We start from the raw sequence: 18,393 nt of genomic DNA, 5'->3' as shown, positions 1-18,393 counted from the left end.
CAGGTGCAGAAAGGGGCCAGAATCTGGCATTTGGAGTGTGAATTTGGGGTGCTGGCCTTGCCCCAGAGGAGAGGCAGGATGTTCCCTGCAGGGTCTGCATGGAGCAGACAGAAGAGATGGGCAAGTGTTTGCAGGGCCCCTGGGAGGGGATCTTGGGGTTCCTGTCAGCAGGATCCTTGTGCAGCTCAGGCTGGGCTGGGCAGCAGCTCCATCTGCAGCTTCCATGTGCTGCTGCAGCAGCTGCTGCTGGGGACCCTGAGGGAAGAGGCCGCGGCAGGGATGGAAATGCTGCAGGGACAGCTCCAGCCAGGGCCAGCAATGAGCTTTGCCTTCCTGCCTGGGGAAATGAGGCTCCTCTAGTGCAAGAGGAGGCAAAGACAAAATCAAGTTCAACACTTCAAGGAACACTGTAGAAAATTGGAAGCCTCTCCAAATGTCACACACATTCATCTGTTAGCTCTTCAGTGTCGGTTCTTGTAAAAAGCCTTTCCAGTTTTGCCTGGGATCTGAGATTGCAGGGCCCACAGCTGGGCTTCAGAGTTCAATTGATTTTTATTTTCCAGGTTTTTAAACAGAGCTCCAAATTGGGCATCTTGTGCCGTTTTTTCTGCTCAGAATCTTGAAAAGGGTTCTGTGCTCCTGTGAGCCACCTCTTGAAGGGTGGTTGGCAACCCTGGAATCCTCTGGGAAAGCACTTGATTGACTTCAGGGCCAGGCTGGAAAGCTCAGCCTGAGGAAAGAACTGTTCCAGGTGCCTCTGTCCATGTCCAGCTCCTCCCAGCTGAGTCCCTGAACACACAGGGTGCTTTATAGGCATTTCTTTTCCCCTCCTGTTGACTTGGAGGTGCTTTTGCCTCTCTCCTTTAGAGAAATATCTGACCAGGCCCTGCCCCCATTCCATTTTATTCCCTCCACTTTGGAGTTGGCCTGCTGGGTTGGACATGGAAATTGGTGGTGCCACCCTGTTCTTCCCTCCAGCTGTGAATTTTAGCTTGTATGAAACACTGCAAAGGGCCTTGTTTCTCTGGTGGGGAAGATGTGAGGTGGAGATAATTAACAGGATTTGTTTTCATGAACCTTTTGATGAAGAAAAATGTGGTGTAGAAAAATTTTGGTGAGGTGCTGGGATTTGAGGGTTTATTTTTTATTATTATTTTTTGCATTTATTAGTATTACTTCTAATTGTTAAGACTATTAAATCCTAGACATTATTACCAATGGCTGGATGTCACTCACTGGGAACATTACCTCCTCCCACTGGGATTAATCTGTACAGTCTATTTCAAGTTGTCAGTGGATTCTAAAGATGGAAATTCCCTTTAATGGTGGATTTGGTGTGGTTTGGACCTGAAGAAGGGTCTCCTCCTCTCCTAGAGGTGCCTCCAGACTGCTTTGCCACCACATCTGTTTGTGGCCCCTCACGGCTGCCCTGCCCTGGGGACATGGTGGGACACCCGTCCTGTCAGGGCTGAGGCTCCTCATGGCCCAGCACAACCCCACATTGCCCCTCACAGCCCCTCACATCCCCTCACATCCCCTCACGGCCCTTCAGCCCCAGGCGCGCGGCTCCTCCCAAAGGAGAAGGGGTCGGGCCCTGCTTGTTCTCCTTTTATTTCGCTCTCTTCACAGCCACCAGTCAAGAAAGGCTGAAATGGAGCCTTTCCCCAGGGCTCCCCTCGGGGTTAATCGCGGCTGCAGCTCTGTGCTGCCGCTGGCCCCAGCGCCAACATCCTCGCAGCCCCGCAGGCCTTTGCTGTCCCCCCGTGTCCATTCGCTGTCCCCGAGTCCCGCCCGGCTCTGGCAGCAGCAGCAGCCGCAGCGCAGCGGGCGCCGGCCCGGCCCAGCCGCGGCTCCCGGCCAGGAGCAGCAGCAGCGCCGGCCCCTTCCCGCCTGCTCCTGCCTCGCCTGCCAAGGGCCTTTTCCAGCTGGACTCTGCACTGCAGCAGCCATCACCCACACACAGCCCTGACTGCCCAGGGCCCGCTTGGGCTGCCCTCAGCAGCCTCCAGAGAAAGAAAGGCTCGGCTTCCAGCGCTCTGTGCAGCATCTTTGACTCACCCTCAGGTGACAGCAGCAGGCTGCTCTTGCCTTTGCCTCGGCAATTGGAGATGGCGCCTGCTCTTGCACCCTTCTGGCTGCATAGTGAATTTGAGCAGCTCAACTGCAATTGCCTTTTTCCATCATTGCTACCCACTGTGCTTTTGTGACAGTGAACTCAGGATTTTTGTGGCAGGCACCATGATAAGAAGAGATTGAAATGCTCCCAACTCCCTGGGCACTGAGTCGAGGGGAATTAAAGCCACACAGGTCCCGTTTGCAGAGCTCCAACACAGCCCTGGTGCTGCTGCTGCTGCTGAAATCAAATAAACTTACAGAGGCCATCACAGAAATTGACCTCTGGAGTGTCAAATAAAATGAAAAAAAAAACCACCAGGAGAAAGACAAACCTCAACTTCTTCACTCGCTTCATTGCTTGCTCTGAGCAGCAGAAAATGGGGATGCCCAGAGGTATTTGCAGCTGCTGCTGATCCCAGCTGCAGCTCAGCCCTGTGCAGAGTCCCAGCAGGAAGCTGAGCCCAGCCCGGGGAGCTCACACAGTGTCAGGGAGATTCTTTCTCTGAATTCACTCAGCCTTGCATTCCCCAGCTACGCCTGGTACCACCTCCTGTTTTCTTGGCTTAGAACAGGAGCAATGCAAACCTTACCAATGGCACAACTGCCCAGTCCACAGGGAAAAGGACAGAGAAATGGTAAAGTTCTCCAGACATTTGTCCTGCTTTGCTGGAAAAGTCGTGCTGCACTCACAGGATGGAAATCCAAGAGAAGCTGGAGTTGATGGCACATCTTGTAACAGAAGCTGGACCTCGTTCTCCATGAAAGGTTCTTGGAAAGAGCAGCTGGGACTGTGGAGAAGATTGCTGGAAAACTGAAACAGCTTTCCAGAAGTGAAATGAAAATGAAAGAAACAAACCAAGCTGTTTTCCTCTATTTTTTTCTATGCTTCCCTTTTCCATGTTGCACTACTTGTCCATGCCATTAATTCCAAAGAGATGTCACCTCGAAGATCGGTGACTTAGTGAGTTTTAGACACTCTAAAATACCATGGGCTGTACACACAGTTTGCCTTCCCCTGTTTTTGTTGTCAAGCAGTGCCGGAGACATAAGTGTAGTGCTTGGGTCGGGCACGAATCCTGCAGGCAGGGAATGTGCCCCGGCAGTGTGTGAGCCTGAGCAGGGACAATGCAGAGCAGCAAGCGAGGGGATTCCTCTGGCACCGCGCAGGAGTCAGGACTCTGGGTCTGGGCTGCACAGGGCCAAGTTCCCGTGTTTGGACAGGCTCAGGGGCTGCCCCCGGGGCGCGCGGGGCTCGGCCGTGGAACGGACACGCGGACAAACGGCCCCGGGGCTTCGGCGGCAGCGGCGGCAGCGGCGGCAGCGGCGGCAGCAGCAGCAGCGGCGGCAGCGACTTTGCGGAGTCTCCGAACTCTGCGACCCTCCTCACCTCCTGTTCCCCCTCTCCCTCTCCCACTGTCCTGCACTCTCTCTCCGTGTCCCGCAGTCTCTCCTGGTGTCCCTTTCCCGGTCTCCCCAACCCCTCTCGGTGTCCCCGTCCCGGCCTTTCCCTCTCCCCCTGCCGGGCCGGGCCATGCCCCCGGCCCGCCCCCGGCCCCGGGCGGGGCTGCCCCGTTCCCGGGCGTCCCCCCGCGGTCTCGCCTGGGCCCGGCTCTGGCCGTGCTGGCGGTGGCGCTGCTGGGCCGGGATCAGTGCCTGGGGCTGGGGCGGCATCGCCACCCTTTGGCTGCGCCTGGGCCGGGCACGGCCTCGGCCCCGGTGCCGACCCCGAGCCCGGCGCCGCCTCCTCCCGGGCCCCGCGGAGGACACACGCGGCGCTGCCGCTCCCGCCGCCTCCGCTGCGGCTTCCCCGGCCCGAGCTCCGCCGCTCGGCAGCGCAGCCGCCGGCCCCGAACCGCCGGGGCCCGGCGCGGGTGGGGATGCCCGGCCCGGGCCGCTCGGGGGGCGCTCGGGGGCCGTGTCTGGCCCCGGGCCGAGCGCTGACGGCCGCGTGTCGCCCGCAGGGAAGGCGCAGGAGGCCCTGCAGGACCGGTACCGGCTGGGTTCGCTGCTGGGGCGCGGAGGATTCGGCAGCGTCTACTCGGGGACACGAGTGTCGGACGGCGCCCCGGTGAGCGGCGGGGCCGGGGGCGGGCGGAGGAGGAGGAGGACGAGAACGAGGAGGGCGGAGCAGGAGGAGAAGATCGGACCGCAGCGGGGCGGTCGGTGAGCTCAGCCCGCTGCTGTCCCTTGCTCGCAGGTGGCCATCAAATGCGTGCCGCGGGATCGCATCCGGCTCTGGGGCGAGCTGGTGAGTGAGCGGGGCCAGCGGCAGAAGCCGGGCCGTGGCGGGCGGCGAGGAGCCGGGGCCCGGCAGGGTGGGAGCCGCCGGGAGCCGTGCAGGGAGAGCGGGCCTGGGCTGAGCGGGGCGCCCAGAGCAGCCGGGGCTGGCTGAGGGCTCCCAGAGCCCCGGCACGGCCTCAGCCCCACTGACGGCATCGTGCTCCTCCCGCAGCCCAACGGCGCCCGTGCGCCCCTGGAGATCGTGCTGCTGGACAAGGTGTCCGCTGGCTGTGCTGGTGTCATTCAGCTCCTGGAGTGGCTTGAGCTCCCCACCAGCTTCTTGTTGGTGCTGGAGCGTCCGGAGCGGTGCCAGGACCTGTCGGCTTTCCTGGCGGAGCGGAGGTTCCTGCCGGAGGAGGAGGCGCGGGCGCTGTTCCGCCAGGTGCTGGAGGCCGTGCGGCACTGCACCAGCTGCGGGGTCCTGCACAGGGACATCAAGCCCGAGAACATCCTGCTCGACCTGGCCACAGGAGAACTCAAATTGATCGACTTTGGCTGTGGCGCCTTCCTCCAAGACACAGCCTACACCCAATTTGCAGGTGAGCCCCCTCAGGGGATGTTCCTGGTCATCTCCTGGCCCAGCCTGGCTGTAGCACCGGGCCTTCCCCCTCTTGCTGCTGGCAACAGCATGATGTCTTGAGACAAGTTCCTTTTGGCTGGGGGTGGGAGGGGGCCAGCCCCCGCATGCCCAGGGATGCTGGGGCCAGGCTCTAGGAGTTCATCCCCTGATGAACTGTGTCTGTGTTCCACAGGAACCCTGTCCTACAGCCCACCAGAGTGGATCCACCAGCAGCGCTACCACGGCGAGGCAGCAACGATCTGGTCCCTGGGCCTCGTGCTGTACCACCTGGTCGTGGGGAAGCACCCGTTCAGGAGGGGCCAGCAGATCATCTGGGGCCGCATCTTGTTCCCACGATGGCTCTCTCCAGGTGGATCCTCATCTCTGGGCACAGGGGAATACCAGTGCTGGGAGACAGCAGCAGCCTCATGAGCACCCTGCTCTGGCAGCTGCTGGGGAGGGGGCACATGTCCTGCTCTGCCGCTCTCCTCCAAACAGACAATGCATCGGGAAGTTTAGGCACAGCTCTGGTCAGACCCAGCATGGCCTGGGCGTGGGAATGGGGGGCCAAAGCAGACGGGATCCTTCTCCAAGTGACTGGTGGATTCTGGTTTGTCTCTTCAGAGTGCCAGGATGTCATTAAGAGGTGTTTGTCCATGCAACCCTTGGACAGGCCATCCTTAGAAGACCTCTTCAATGATCCTTGGCTGCAGGGCGTTCATCTGCCCTAGAAGATGGGAGAGGTCCATGTGCACAATTGGATCCAAAACCTGGCAGGTAACAGCTCCACACATCTCATGGCAATCAGTGCTAAAGAAGAGCAGACTGTTTTTGTCCTGCCTGTAGCTCTGAGCAGGGATCATCAGATGGGAACATCTGTGCTGGAGCTTAGCTGGAGACCTGCTCCAGCAAGCACTGGTGGCCACCATCCATCCTAGTTTTTCTTGTCGTGCTTCCTTGACGGCTGGGGCCCTGGGCAGAACAGTGACAGCCTGCTCTGGCCCCCAGGGAAGGAGGAGCCTCTGGAGAAGCTCTGTCAGGTGGGGCTGCTGCTGGAGACACCAAGGACAACCTCAGGGATGACAATCTCTTCCTCTACCTGGTCACCAGCAGCTGAAGATGATGGAGTTTGATTTTGGTACCTTCTTCAGAGACACGCTCCATGCCCAATCTGCAGGTGAGTCCACAGCCAGGGGGATGCTCCCAGATCCGGGCATGGCATGGCCTGGCCGGGCACCAAAGGTTCCTCCCTTTGCTGGGGCGGAGGCAACAAATCCTTCCCTAGGCTGTCCAGCTGCTTTTTGGCTCTGGGCAGCTGCTGAGGGGCTGGATGTGGCATGGCTGGCTGAGGCTGGGCACATGTGCTGCCCTCCTGCTCTGCCTCCAAGGCCAGCAGTGATGGGGAGGTTTGGGCCCAGCTCTGAGCACGGCCAGCACGGCCTGGGCACTGCGGGCGGCTGGGACAAGGGCACAGGAGCCTTCAGCTGACGGGCAGTTTCTGGTTTCTGTCCTTGCAGCCGGGTTCTGTGGGTGCTGAGGCTGCTCTGGGCTCTGCCAGGGCTCTGCTGGGCTCAGCCCTGGGCACGGCTGGGCTCGCTCTGCCCTCACATTGCTCTGACAGCTTTGCAGCACACCAGCCCCTTCTGAGCACAGCGCCTGAGCTTTCTGCTTTGGCAGCTGAGTGAGACTCTCCTGCTGGCCCAGAGATTGCAGGTAGGGATCCACATCCAATTGGCAAGAACCCAAACACTCCACAGTCCCAGCTGAATGCCTGGATCTTCACGGGATGTTTTGTCTGTCCCACTCTTGCTTCCTTTTTGGCTGGAATTGTGCAATTGCCCTTTCTTCCTCCTCTAGGAGTGCCACAACTGAGCAAAACCTGGCGAGTGGATGGTGTTCCTAAGGCAGTGCAGTCTGGAGCTGATGAATGAAGAATTAATTGCCCTTCTGCAGCTCCAAACCAGAGCAAAAAGCTGTAAGTGGGACTTTGTGTCTTAAAAAAACCCTGAAAACTTCGAAGGGAATGTGCAGCTCCTTCAGAGGGTGAGAAGGAAGGTCATCTTCTAAAGGATTTGGAGTTTGACAAAATTTAGATTCCCAGTCCTGCTTAGATCTGGTGGGGCACAGCAATTTCCTATTGCTTCTGCCACAATTTAAAATAATACTGGAAACAAACTGCAAAATCTTTTTAAACGGCTGCTGAGGTCAGTAGGATGGATCCATGCCATCAACACATTTACAAAGTAAATAACTGAGATCCCATTTTAAAAAGATTAATTATCTCTTTATCCAAAGTTACTAAGTATTTTTCACTATAGATTTGGGATTTGTTTTTATTGTTCTCATTTTTTCTTTTTTTTTTTCCTTTTTTTTTTCTTTTCTTTTTCTATTAATAGAAAAACTTTCCTAAGAAAGGAGTGTCCTTTGCTGCTGGTTCCCGTGTGGAGCAGCTCCCTTCCCGCTGGCTGAGCTGCTCAGGCACAGCCCGGCAGCTCCTGGCCCTGCAGGGCTGAGGCTTTTCCCCGGTGCTGGGCACAGACTGATGGAGCAGCACTGCTCAACACGGGCACACACAGAGGGAGCAGAAGCAGCTGCCTTTGCCCACCTGCAGCTCCAGGGCCCAAACTCTGAGCACACAGGGCTGGAAGGGACTGGCAGCTCCCTGTTTGCTGTGCTGCCCCACTTGTGCCCGGCCCAGCTCTGCAGCCCTGGGCTTTGTGCAAGGAACAGAGGTGAGGACTCCCTCTCCATGTGCAGCTTCCAGATGGAAAAGGCTGCTGTGAGCAGGCAGCTCCAAGGGCAGAGAAAGGAGGGTCCCCACCACTGGATCTGTGCCACTTCCACCGTCCTGGGCAGCAGCCACTGAGCCCAGGGGAACAGAGGGCACAGCAAGAGGGACAAAACCAGGCAAGGTCAGAGCCTGGGAGGAGCCAGAGCTGGGAGCAGGAACAGCTGCTCCATTGCACTCTTGGAGAAAGCTCTGGGCTGTTTGTGAGCGCTGAAAGGCGTGAAGGGCAGAGAGGAGGCCACAGCAAACAATGCTTGTGTTTGCACACCCTCCCCTCTCAGTGTCCCAGAAGGAATTGCATGAACTGTGTTCTTCTCTCGGAGTCGTCTCGTTCAGCATGAGCAGCTTTGCACCAGGAGCTGAAGGAGCTGAAGCCTTAGGCCACAAGAGCTGAGCAAGAGGGAACTTCTTGACCAAAGTGATGCTGCTAACATGGACCTGACTGAATGCAGCAGATAAAATCATGGAAATACAGAATCCTTTCTGTTGGAAAAGACCTCTGAGCTCATCAAGTGCAAGTGTTAAGCCAGCACTGTCAAGTCCAGCACTAAACCCTGAAAGGCCAAGGCCTGGACAAGAGGCCTGAGTGAGGCCTGAACAACAGGCCCTGAGCCAAAGGCGACCTCTGGATGAACCTTCCAACCAAAGGGTATCTTTGTATCTGCTCCTTAACAAAATATGCATGGTCATTAACCTTGTACTAGATGTATCCACTCCTTAGTGAAACAGGTCTTGACCTTTCTGTATTTAGAAGCCAGACAAGGCCATGAAATCTGACATCTGGCCTTGTCTGGGGCTGTATGGTCAAAGGCAACTCCCTTGGTTCATCCCTGGGCCCTGGCCAGGCTTTGGGAGGGACCCAAGAGGAGGATGAAACCAGATGTTCCTGCACTAGAAGTGCTGTCAGTTTGTTTATCCATCTCTATCAAAGCTGGGCCCTCTCACAGCCAGGCTGGAGCCTCACCTGTGGCTGGAGGCACCTGCAGGAATTCCCAGTGCCCGGGAGTGGCTCTGCAGTCCTTGGCTGTGACAGCTTCCCCCAGCTGATGTGTGGGTGTGGGTGATGGGAAAGTGTGAGGGGAACTGGTGATGGATCTTTCTTCATCACTGCGGGCAATCTTTGGTAGTGATGCTTGGGGGCATTGCTGAGCTGCTCCTTTTGTGCTCCTTTGCTGCCTTGAGCTGTAGGAAATGACACTGATTCCTTCAGGGTGTGTCTGTGTCTTTGGTGCTGACCCTGCCCACTGGTCAAACAAAATTGGATCGTTTGGCCAGAGCAGCACAAAATGTCACTTTCTCAGTCTAAATGGGAGGAATCAGTCCTATCTGACATTCCCAGATGGGAAGCCCTTCCCCAGAGTTCTCTGGCTCTGGAGTGGGCTGAGGTGGGAACAGATTTTTGACAGGGGCCACTGCATTAGAGGGTGTAAAGTGTCCCACCCTGGCTCTAAAATGGCTCACTGCTCAGCCTGGGTGGGTACCACAGTGGTCGTTAAAAAGGAGAAACTAGATGCCCTAAGAACCCTGGTACAGGAACAACTGGTTCAAGGACACATAGAGCCATCTATGAGCCCTTGGAACACCCCAGTATTTGTTATAAAAAAGAAATCTGGATAGTGGAGGTTACTCCATGAGCTGAGAAAAATCCACTCTGTGATGGAGAGAACGGGCACGTTGCAGCCTGGTCTGCCATCTCCTGCAGTGATTCCTGCCTCCTGGGACATCCTGACTGTGGACTTAAAGGACTGTTTGTTCACTCTTCCATTGCACCCAGAGGACACCCCAAAGTTTGCCTTTACCCTGCCTTCTATCAATAACACTGCACCAGTGCAAGGTTCTCAATGGAAAGTACTTCCCCAAAACAGAGGAAACAGCCCCACAATCTGTCAGGGCTGTGCTGCTCAGGTACTCTCATCAGTGAGAGAACCATTCCCAGGGGCATACTGTTCCCATGACATGGATGACATTTTGATTGCAGCCCAAACCAAAAAAGAACTCTCCCTGATTCAGCCAAGCCTGTTGCAAGCATTAAAAACATTTGGGCTGTAGGTAGCACTAGAGAAAGTGCATCAGCAACCAGCCTGGAAATATTTGGGACTCAAAATAATGGACCAGACTATACAGCCACAAACAATTCAATTATCAACCAAAATTCTAACTCTAAACGATGCACAAAAACTCTTGGATACCATCAGCTGGGTCAGGCCTTACCTAGGACTGACCAACTCTCAATGAGCACCTTTAGTTGACCTCCTAAAGGGTGACTCTGAATTAACTTCCCCCAGAAAATTAACCCCAGAGGCAAAAGCTGCTCTCCAAACAGCAGAGCAAGCTAGCACAAACAGACAAGTCCACAGGACATGCCCAGAGGTGTGTATCACTGTGTTTATTCTCATTGTTAATTTTCATCCTACTGGTATTACTGGACAGTGGAATACACACTGGCCTGATCCTTTGCACATTCCAGAATGAATGTTTCTACCTCATCCACCAAAAAAGATGACACCCGCCATATTTGAACTAATTGCACAGTTAATTATCAACTGTTGTCCCAGGTGTTTACAATTGAATGCTAGAGCTCCTTCAAGAATGATCTTGTGTCTGTGACACAAGAGCAATTGGAATGGTGTTTGCTCACAGTACAGCCCTGCCAAGTGCTTTGCAAGGACACTGGAAGGCTTTGGGTACCTGCCAGACGTGTCCGTCCTGCCTTAGGTCCTGTCCAAGAGCACAAGCAGCATTCTCCTGAGGGCCCTCAGCAGACGCTGTGGAGCCGTGTGTGGAACAGGGACAGAAACAGCTTCTTCACCCACCTCATGGGGATCTAGGACTCTGCAAGTGACAGTTCACTGAAGGGTTCTATTTGTTTACAAACTGTTGTTCTGTTTACAGTGTGGTTTTTCTGTTTACAAACTGGTTTTCTTTTAATTGTTTTTTCTCCCAGTTTTCAAAGTTGAATATTTCCTTGTTTCATTGTTCAGTTGTAATTTGTACCCATAAGCAATTAACCTGTCCCTTGCTAGCCTAGAAGATTGTGATCTGGCCTGACAGCTCCTGGCAGTGAGTGCTGCAACTCCAGGGCTCCATGGGACACATCACTGGCTGAGGAGGATTAAGCTGGACAAAACCTCCTTCAAATTCAACCCATGCTGTCTGCTGTTACCCCATCTGCAAAAGGGCCCTTGCAAATGGGATAACAGCAAACAATTTGCATTTGAATCCAAACAAGGTGAGGAGATGTAGCAAGGTCCAGCTGGTTTACAGCTGGACATAAGGAGTCTGACCATAACAGACCCAACTGGGCTGACCTGGCTTGTTCTAGAAGTGCCACGGGGAGCAAAGAGCTCAGGCAACCCCATCCAAGCCCTGGATGCAGACACAGCACTGGCCAGAGATCTGGGCATGGCAGAGATACCCAACCAGCAGGCTTCCTAAGGCTGGGAAATTCAAACTCACTGTCAAAGGGAGCTTGGAACAATAAATTGTGGCTGTTGGTCTGAGCCCAAGAGGATCCTGTGTTGTGTGTCTTTATCCAACCCACCTGCCTCATGTTACACTATATCTATATCTAAATCTATGTTTTTCTCTCTGTCTTTATGTATACATAGAAAATCTCTTCAGCTTCTCTCATTAGACCTAAATTTCATTACTGCTTTGATTGCACACCTCTTTCAGGCAGGCTTTTCCTCTCTCCTTGCCTGCACTTGTCAGGCCTGAGAAGAGAGATTTTGTCCAGCCTTGGGACAGTTCCCATCATCTATCCCTGCTCCTAATGCTGCTTTCAATCATCTTGGGAATCTGAGCATGAGGGAAACTGGGGGGACTTTAGTGAGAGCAGAAGTGAGGCACAGAGGCCAAAGTGTAAATGCAGAGGCTGGGTTCCCCCAGTCTGCAGTGCTGTGGGGACTGGGGCCTTGCAAACTGCTGTTTTTCTCTGTCAATGGCTGATTCCTTCTGTGGATCTCCTCCTGGAATTCCTGTGCACCAGGGCTGGTGCTGGAGCTGCAGCCACCCCAAATGCCCAAAAGCTGTGTGGGAGCCAGTGGGAACAGCATCAGAGTTCTGAACAGGTTCATAAAAATCAGCCACAGCCCAGTAGCAAACCTTGGCAATACACATCTGTGGCAGGTAAGGAGACCGAAAGCTTTCATTATTGTTATCCTTGGAGAATGAATTCAGCAAGAAAAAGCCTCTCTCTTGCCATTAAAATACTTGAGTTTCAGCTCTGCCCCAGACTCTCAATGTCAAGGATTTCTCGGTGTGGTTGGGGGTTGGTTCTCCCCCCGGAGCTTCCTGCAGGTTGGTGCTAATTCAAGATGTTCTGGAGGGTTCAGGTGTTTGGGTGGCCAGGCAGGGAGTGCAGAACAGGGATGACAAGCGCTGACCTTTGCTGTGCCAGAAAGTGCAAGGGACAAATTGGTGCCAGTGAAGGTCATGCCTTTCCCTGGGAGGATCAGTTCTTGTTGTGCTTGTGGCAGAGTGTGGTGCCAGAGGGGTTTGCAAAGGCAATCTTGGTGCATGCAGGCCAGAGGCCCCTGTGCTGCAGCTCCCTCCAGGCTGGCTGCAGCCCCTCAGGGTGCCCAGGAGCAGGGCTTGCCCGCAGCCCAGTGCAGCCTCGGGAGCCCTGGGGCTGCCCAGGGAAGAGCCATGGCTGAGGCTCTGCAGGGCCAGGCAGGCTTGTGCCTTGACCTAGTCCAACTCTGAAGTGAATGTGTTGATGTTTTGTCAGCTGTCAGGATACACACCAAAACCACCAAGGCCAGCAGGACTTTCTACAGGGAATGGCATGGGTTTGGCTCAAAACAGCCTGTCCTAACTTGTCACTGTCCTTTGTCCAGGAACAGTGGCAGCTGCAGCTCCTGCACTTCTGCTCCTTCCTGGGCATCTCCCTGGCTGCCCTCCTGGCCAAGGGCCTCGTCATCAGCACCGTAGCCTGCAACCACTTCCTGCACACCCCCATGTTCTTCTTCCTGCTCAAGCTGGCCCTCAGTGACCTGGGCTCCATCTGCACCACTGTCTCCAAAGCCTGGCACAATTCCTTCTGGGGCACCAGGCACATCTCCTACACAGGATGTGCTGCTCAAGTTTTCCTCTTTATTTTTCTTATGTCAGTAGTGTATTTCCTGCTGACCATCATGTATTATGACCGTTACGTGTCCATCTGCAAAACCCTACACTACGGGACCCTCCTGGGCAGCAGAGCTTGTGCCCACATGGCAGCAGCTGCCTGGCCCAGTGCCTTTCTCAATGCTCTCATGCAAATGGCCAACACATTTTCCCTGCCCCTGTGCCAGGGCAATGCCCTGAGCCAGTTCTTCTATGAAATCCCCCCATCCTCAAGCTCTCCTGCTCCCAATCCTATCTCAGGGAACTTGGGCTCATTGCAGTTAGTACCTGTTCGGTATTTGGTTGTTTTGTGTTCATTGTTTTCTCCTATGTGCAGATCATCCGGGCTGTGCTGAGGATCCCCTCTGAGCAGGGAGGGCACAAAGCCTTTTCCACCTGCCTTCCTCACCTGGCCGTGGTCTCTCTGTTCCTCAGCACTGCAGTGTTTGCCTACCTGAAGCCGGCCTCCATCTTCTCCCTATCCCTGGATCTGGCCCTGTCAGTTCTGTACTTGGTGTTGCCTCCAGCCCTGAATCCCCTCATCTACAGCCTGAGGGACCAGGAGCTCAAGGCTGCAGTGTGAAGAATGATGACTGGATGGTTTCAGCAACATTCAAGTGCTGGCCAATTTCTGCAAACCCTTCTAATAAAAGCCGTCTTTGATACTTCCCATTGGTTTCTTTTGGAGGTTCTTTTCCTTTGTTTTCATTTTTAAATATTGTCCACAAAGACATGTCATTCTTCGTGCCATTTCTCATTTTGTTTTTCTCCACCTTCCCTGTGGCCACAGACTGTGTCAGTGAGGGGCTGCCATCTTGGTGGCTTTAAAGGAACTCAGGGATCTCCCAGCCATTTCTGCAGAGATGCCCCTTTGATTCCCTTCTCTGGGGCTGCAGCAGCAATGTCTGTGTGCAGAGCTGGGGGCAGATCAGTGCTGGCACAGCAGCTGTGCCCAGCAGCAGCAGCAGCACTTGGTGTTGCCAGTGCTGCTGCCGTGGCCCTGCCCCGCTGCCCTCCTGGCCCTGCTGTTGCTGCAGGGCCTGAGTGCTCTCGGGGCCGGGCACAGGGCTGGGGGTGGCAGTGCCGGGGCTGCAGCAGGGACAGGCCATGGGCACTGCTGGGGCAGCGCTGACGCCTCAGGCCAGGGCCTGGGGGCTGCAGGCTCCTTGCCCAGGCTCTCTCCAGAACACGCCCAGGCCAATGCTCAGCACAGAAAAGCCCCGTGAGCAGCCCCAGGGTGGCCGTGGGCAGTGTGGGAGCAAAGAGCATGGCTGGGGCTCTGCAGGGACCCTGGGGGAGACGGGAAGGAGCAGCAGAGCAGGGGCTGATCCATCCCCACTGCGCTGGACACCCCAGGGCAGCGTCCCAGAGCATCCTCATGCACCTGCCAACAACATCCCCCCTCTGCAGCCCTGGCCTCTCCCCCAGCTCACACAGGGGCCACATCCTTGCAGGCACAGCCACGGCAGCACTGCCTCAGGAGCCCCTGTTTGCACTGCACACAGCAGGCGTCAGCACTCCCATGGTGCTGGTGTGGGGAAATGAACCTGAGTGAGCACAAATGCCATCAGCCCCCGGGGCCTGGAGGGGCTGGAGGACAGGAGAGAAACCACTCCGGTTTGTGGTGGCCTCTGAAGTCAGACAGAAAGTTTGTTCCCATGAGCTGTGAGTTTCCTGTCCCACTGCAGATGCTGTTGCTCAGAGCCAGGGCACACCCAAACTGCCTGGAGCATTTCCTTTGCTTTCCCTTGGCTTTCTTTACTCTTCCTGGTAAAAATTTCTTCCTATTGCCCACCCCTATCCTGCAAACAGCCCATCCCTGCTTGCCCTTTCCTCCCTGGCCCCACTCCCCATTTCAGTTCCTGAGGTGTCACCATGGGAACGTCCCTTGGGGAGCAGGATCATCCTCCAAGTGCTTCAGGAATTGTCTGCAGGCTCCTGCAGTGCCTCCTGCTGCTCCCTTGCCAGAGGCACCGCAGGCCAGGGGGGCACATCTGGGCTGCTGTGTCTGGCTGTGGGGCTCCCTGTTGTGGGCAATGAGGAGGGGCTGCAGAGGCTCTGCAGGACTGACAGGATGGGCTCTGGGGCTGTGAGGAGAACCTGAGGGACCTGGGCTACTGGACCTTCTGAAGAGGAGGCCCAGGGCTCATCCTGCAACTGCTGAAAGGGTGGTTTCAGAGAATCACAGAATCAGCAAGGTTGGAAAAGACCTTGGACATCATCAAGTCCAACCTGTGCCCTGATATCACCTTGTCTCCCCTGAGCCTCCTCTTCTCCAGGATAAACAAGCCCAGCTCCCTCAGCTGCTCCTCCCAGGCCTTGTGTTCCAGAGCCCTCACCAGCCTTGCTGCTCTTCTCTGGACACGCTCCAGCCCCTCCATGTCCTTCCTGAATTGGGGGCCCCAGAATTGGACACAGCCCTCGAGGTGCTGCCCAAGCAGTGCCCAGCACATGGGAAGAATCACTGCCCTGGTCCTGCTGGGCACACTGCTCCTGATCCGTGGGAGTGCCAGGGGTGGGATGATGGAAATGCTGGGGAGAGTGCGGGGACAAAGAGTGATTGATTGTCCACCATGAAGGTTCCTCATGGAGCCAAAATCCAGAAATTGTAAAGCAGGCTCAGCTTTTCAAAGATTCCTTTTGACTGAGTTTAGCTGCATGCCCCAGGCTCAGGATCACCACTACATTTGCAAGTTTTGCTCTGCATCATCAGCCTGCCCAGACTCTTCTCAGTGTTTCACAAATGGACAAGACAATGAATCTTGTGCCAAGCTTCCTTTCAGACAGCGAAACTTGGGTCAGCATGACAGAAAAGAAGGAAAAAGAAGGAAAATATTCACCAGTTGGAACAGAGACAGTGTCCCACCATCTCCACCTCCACCAGTATTAATTTTGTACATTTAGAGACAACCCTGGCTCTAAAGCTGCCATCTCTCAGTCCCTGATGCTGTTTGCTACCCCTCAGCCCTGACTGCCACTGATCTGCCTGCCTGCTGTGCATGTGGGGCTGGGGATGCTCAGCCTGCAGAGAGAGGGCCATGGGGAGGCCTCAGTGCAGCAGGGCAGGGCTGGAAGGGTCCCCCAGGAAAGATGGGCACAGAGTGTTCCACAGGGCCTGTGCAGAGAGGGCAAGGGGGGATGGCTTTCAAGGGCAGGAGGTGGATTGGAGGTGGGAGTGGAAGGTTCAGGAAGATGTTCTTTTGCACTGAGGGTGCTGAGGCACTGGGCCAGGTTGTGCACGCAGGCTGCGGATGCCCCATCCTTGGCAACAGCCAAGGCCAGGTGGGAACAGGGCTCTGAGCAACAGGGTGTGGGCAAGATTGCTCAAGTTGACACAAGATGATCTTCAGGGTCCCTTCCAAGCCCAAGCGCTCAGGGCTTCCATCATTCTCTGGTTGCCAGTGTCCACTTGATGGCCAGCCTGGACTCCTGGCAGCTGGGATGTCACAGTGCATGTTCCAAGTGGAACTGGCAGCACCCAGCAAAGAGCACAACACAACCATTGGCCCTTGTGTCAGCCCAGCTTCACCCTGCTCCAAGAGCACTGCTGTCACCCTGATTGTCCCCTGCTCCCTGAGAACCCCATCAGGCCTGTGAGCTGTCTTTTGCTTGGATTTTGTCATCCATCCCTGCAGGATGTTCACCTTTCTGCTGAGGAAGGTACTGTGCCATTCCAGGCAGGTGGACACCCCTGGACGTCCTGGGTGGGCTGGAGCTGTGCGGGGATGGTGTGGGACAGGGACCCCACTGAGGTTTTGCTTCCTCTGCAGGCTGCACCCATTCTGAAAGCTGGCTGTTTGCTGGATTTGGCCAATTGTTTCTGCTGCTGGATCCTCATAGTTCTCCCAATGGAGGTGCGGTGCCATTCCAAGGAGGTGGACACCCCAGGACGTCCTGGCTGGGCTGGAGCTGTGTGGGGATGGTGTGGGACAGGGACCCCACTCTGAGGTTTTGCTGCCTCTGCAGGCTGTCAAAGATAGAGAAGAAGACATGGACGTGGATTTACAGAAGGATACAGAGCAAGGCATGGAGGTGGAGGAAGAAGGGAGCAGAGTAGAAGAGATGGAAGTGGATTTAGAAGAGGAAAGAGTGGAAGACATGGATATAGATGTAGAGCTTGAGACAGAAGAGGACATGGAGGTGGACAGAGATGAGAGTGGAGAGGAAGATATGGTGGTGGATATGGAGGAGGAGACAGAGGAAGATATGGAGGTGGACATAGAAGACCAGATTGAAGATATGGAGATTGATGATAACAATGAGGAGGAGGCCATGGTGTTGGGATGAAGACTGTGGCAGCAGCAGAACAGGCATGTGCTCCCCACAGGCAGAGTGGGTCCCTTGCTGCCAGGCTGGGGCTGGGCTGGGTGCTCCCTGCTCAGGGACACGGTGCCCAAGGCACTGGATCCTGGTGGCCATCCCCGGCCTGCCCTGGGCTTGCTTGGGGCCACACAAGCCCCGTCCCAGCTGGGGCACAGCCCCCCGCCCCAGGCAGGCTCAGCTGTGACAGCAGAGACCCCCTGTGCCAGCCTGTGCCAGCCTGGGAGCACCTGGAACAGCCCTGGTGCCTGACTTGCACTTGCTTTTCTTCCAGGTCTGAAAGACATCCCGGAAAGAGAGGCCACAATTCTGTATATATGTTTTGGAGTTTGCTGTTTTTCTTTAGGATATAGGTTTCAGGGTTTGTTGTCTTTAGGATATAGGTTTTAGGGTATCCTTTTTATCTTCTGTAAATATGTTTCCTATGTTTTTGCTAGATATGTTCTTATGTAAATACGTTCTACACATTGTTGCTGTTACAAATATTCTTACAATGTACACACTTCTGTAGTTCATGTTTGTTGCTGTTCTTCTGGAAATATACAATCTCTGTTTTTCATAGCCCAGGTCTCTCTGCATTTGCTTTGGGCACAGGCAGCATTTCCAAAGTGGTGGTCTCCACTTGGTGCAGGTTGCCAGGGCTGGAGGTGCCTGGGGGAGCTGGCACAGCCAGCCCAGGAGTGGGGTCCCTGTGCACAGAGGGCTCCCCCTGACAGAGGTCACCCTCTGCTTGTCCTTTCTCGGGACACCCTTGGGGTGTGCAGGGGCCAATCCCCGTGGGCCCTGTGCCATGGGATGCCAGGAGGGAGCAGGGCTGAGCCTGCCTGGTCCTGCAGAGCCTCAGCCATGGCTCTTCCCTGGGCAGCCCCAGGGCTCCCGAGGCTGCACTGGGCTGCGGGCAAGCCCTGCTCCTGGGCACCCTGAGGGGCTGCAGCCAGCCTGGAGGGAGCTGCAGCACAGGGGCCTCTGGCCTGCATGCACCAAGATTGCCTTTGCAAACCCCTCTGGCACCACACTCTGCCACAAGCACAACAAGAACTGATCCTCCCAGGGAAAGGCATGACCTTCACTGGCACCAATTTGTCCCTTGCGCTTTCTGGCACAGCAAAGGTCAGTGCTTGTCATCCCTGTTCTGCACTCCCTGCCTGGGCACCCCAACATCTGAACCCTCCAGAACATCTTGAATTAGCACCAACCTGCAGGAAGCTCCGGGGGGAGAACCAAC

The 18,393-nt window shown here is 55.5% G+C and overlaps 2 protein-coding genes across 2 annotated transcripts in view; one reads left to right on the top strand and one right to left on the bottom strand.

Annotated features, from left to right (window-relative positions):
* Positions 1 to 18,393, bottom strand: part of LOC134562709 (zinc finger protein 420-like) — a 230,724-nt gene that overhangs the window by 187,408 nt on the left and 24,923 nt on the right. The window lies entirely within an intron of this gene.
* Positions 1,743 to 7,490, top strand: LOC134562743 (serine/threonine-protein kinase pim-1-like). The gene is made up of 8 exons (XM_063420262.1): positions 1,743 to 4,183; positions 4,313 to 4,363; positions 4,568 to 4,934; positions 5,148 to 5,324; positions 5,579 to 5,731; positions 5,963 to 6,131; positions 6,812 to 6,929; positions 7,351 to 7,490. Exons 1-5 carry the CDS (start codon positions 3,647 to 3,649, stop codon positions 5,683 to 5,685), a joined length of 1,239 nt encoding a protein of 412 aa, XP_063276332.1. The 5' UTR covers positions 1,743 to 3,646; the 3' UTR covers positions 5,686 to 5,731; positions 5,963 to 6,131; positions 6,812 to 6,929; positions 7,351 to 7,490.

Source organism: Prinia subflava, chromosome 30 (genome assembly GCF_021018805.1).
Source record: "Prinia subflava isolate CZ2003 ecotype Zambia chromosome 30, Cam_Psub_1.2, whole genome shotgun sequence".
Taxonomy (NCBI): Eukaryota; Metazoa; Chordata; class Aves; order Passeriformes; family Cisticolidae; genus Prinia; species Prinia subflava.
The sequence above is the reverse complement of the archived record's forward strand: the minus strand, read 5'-3'. Positions and strand labels throughout refer to the sequence as shown.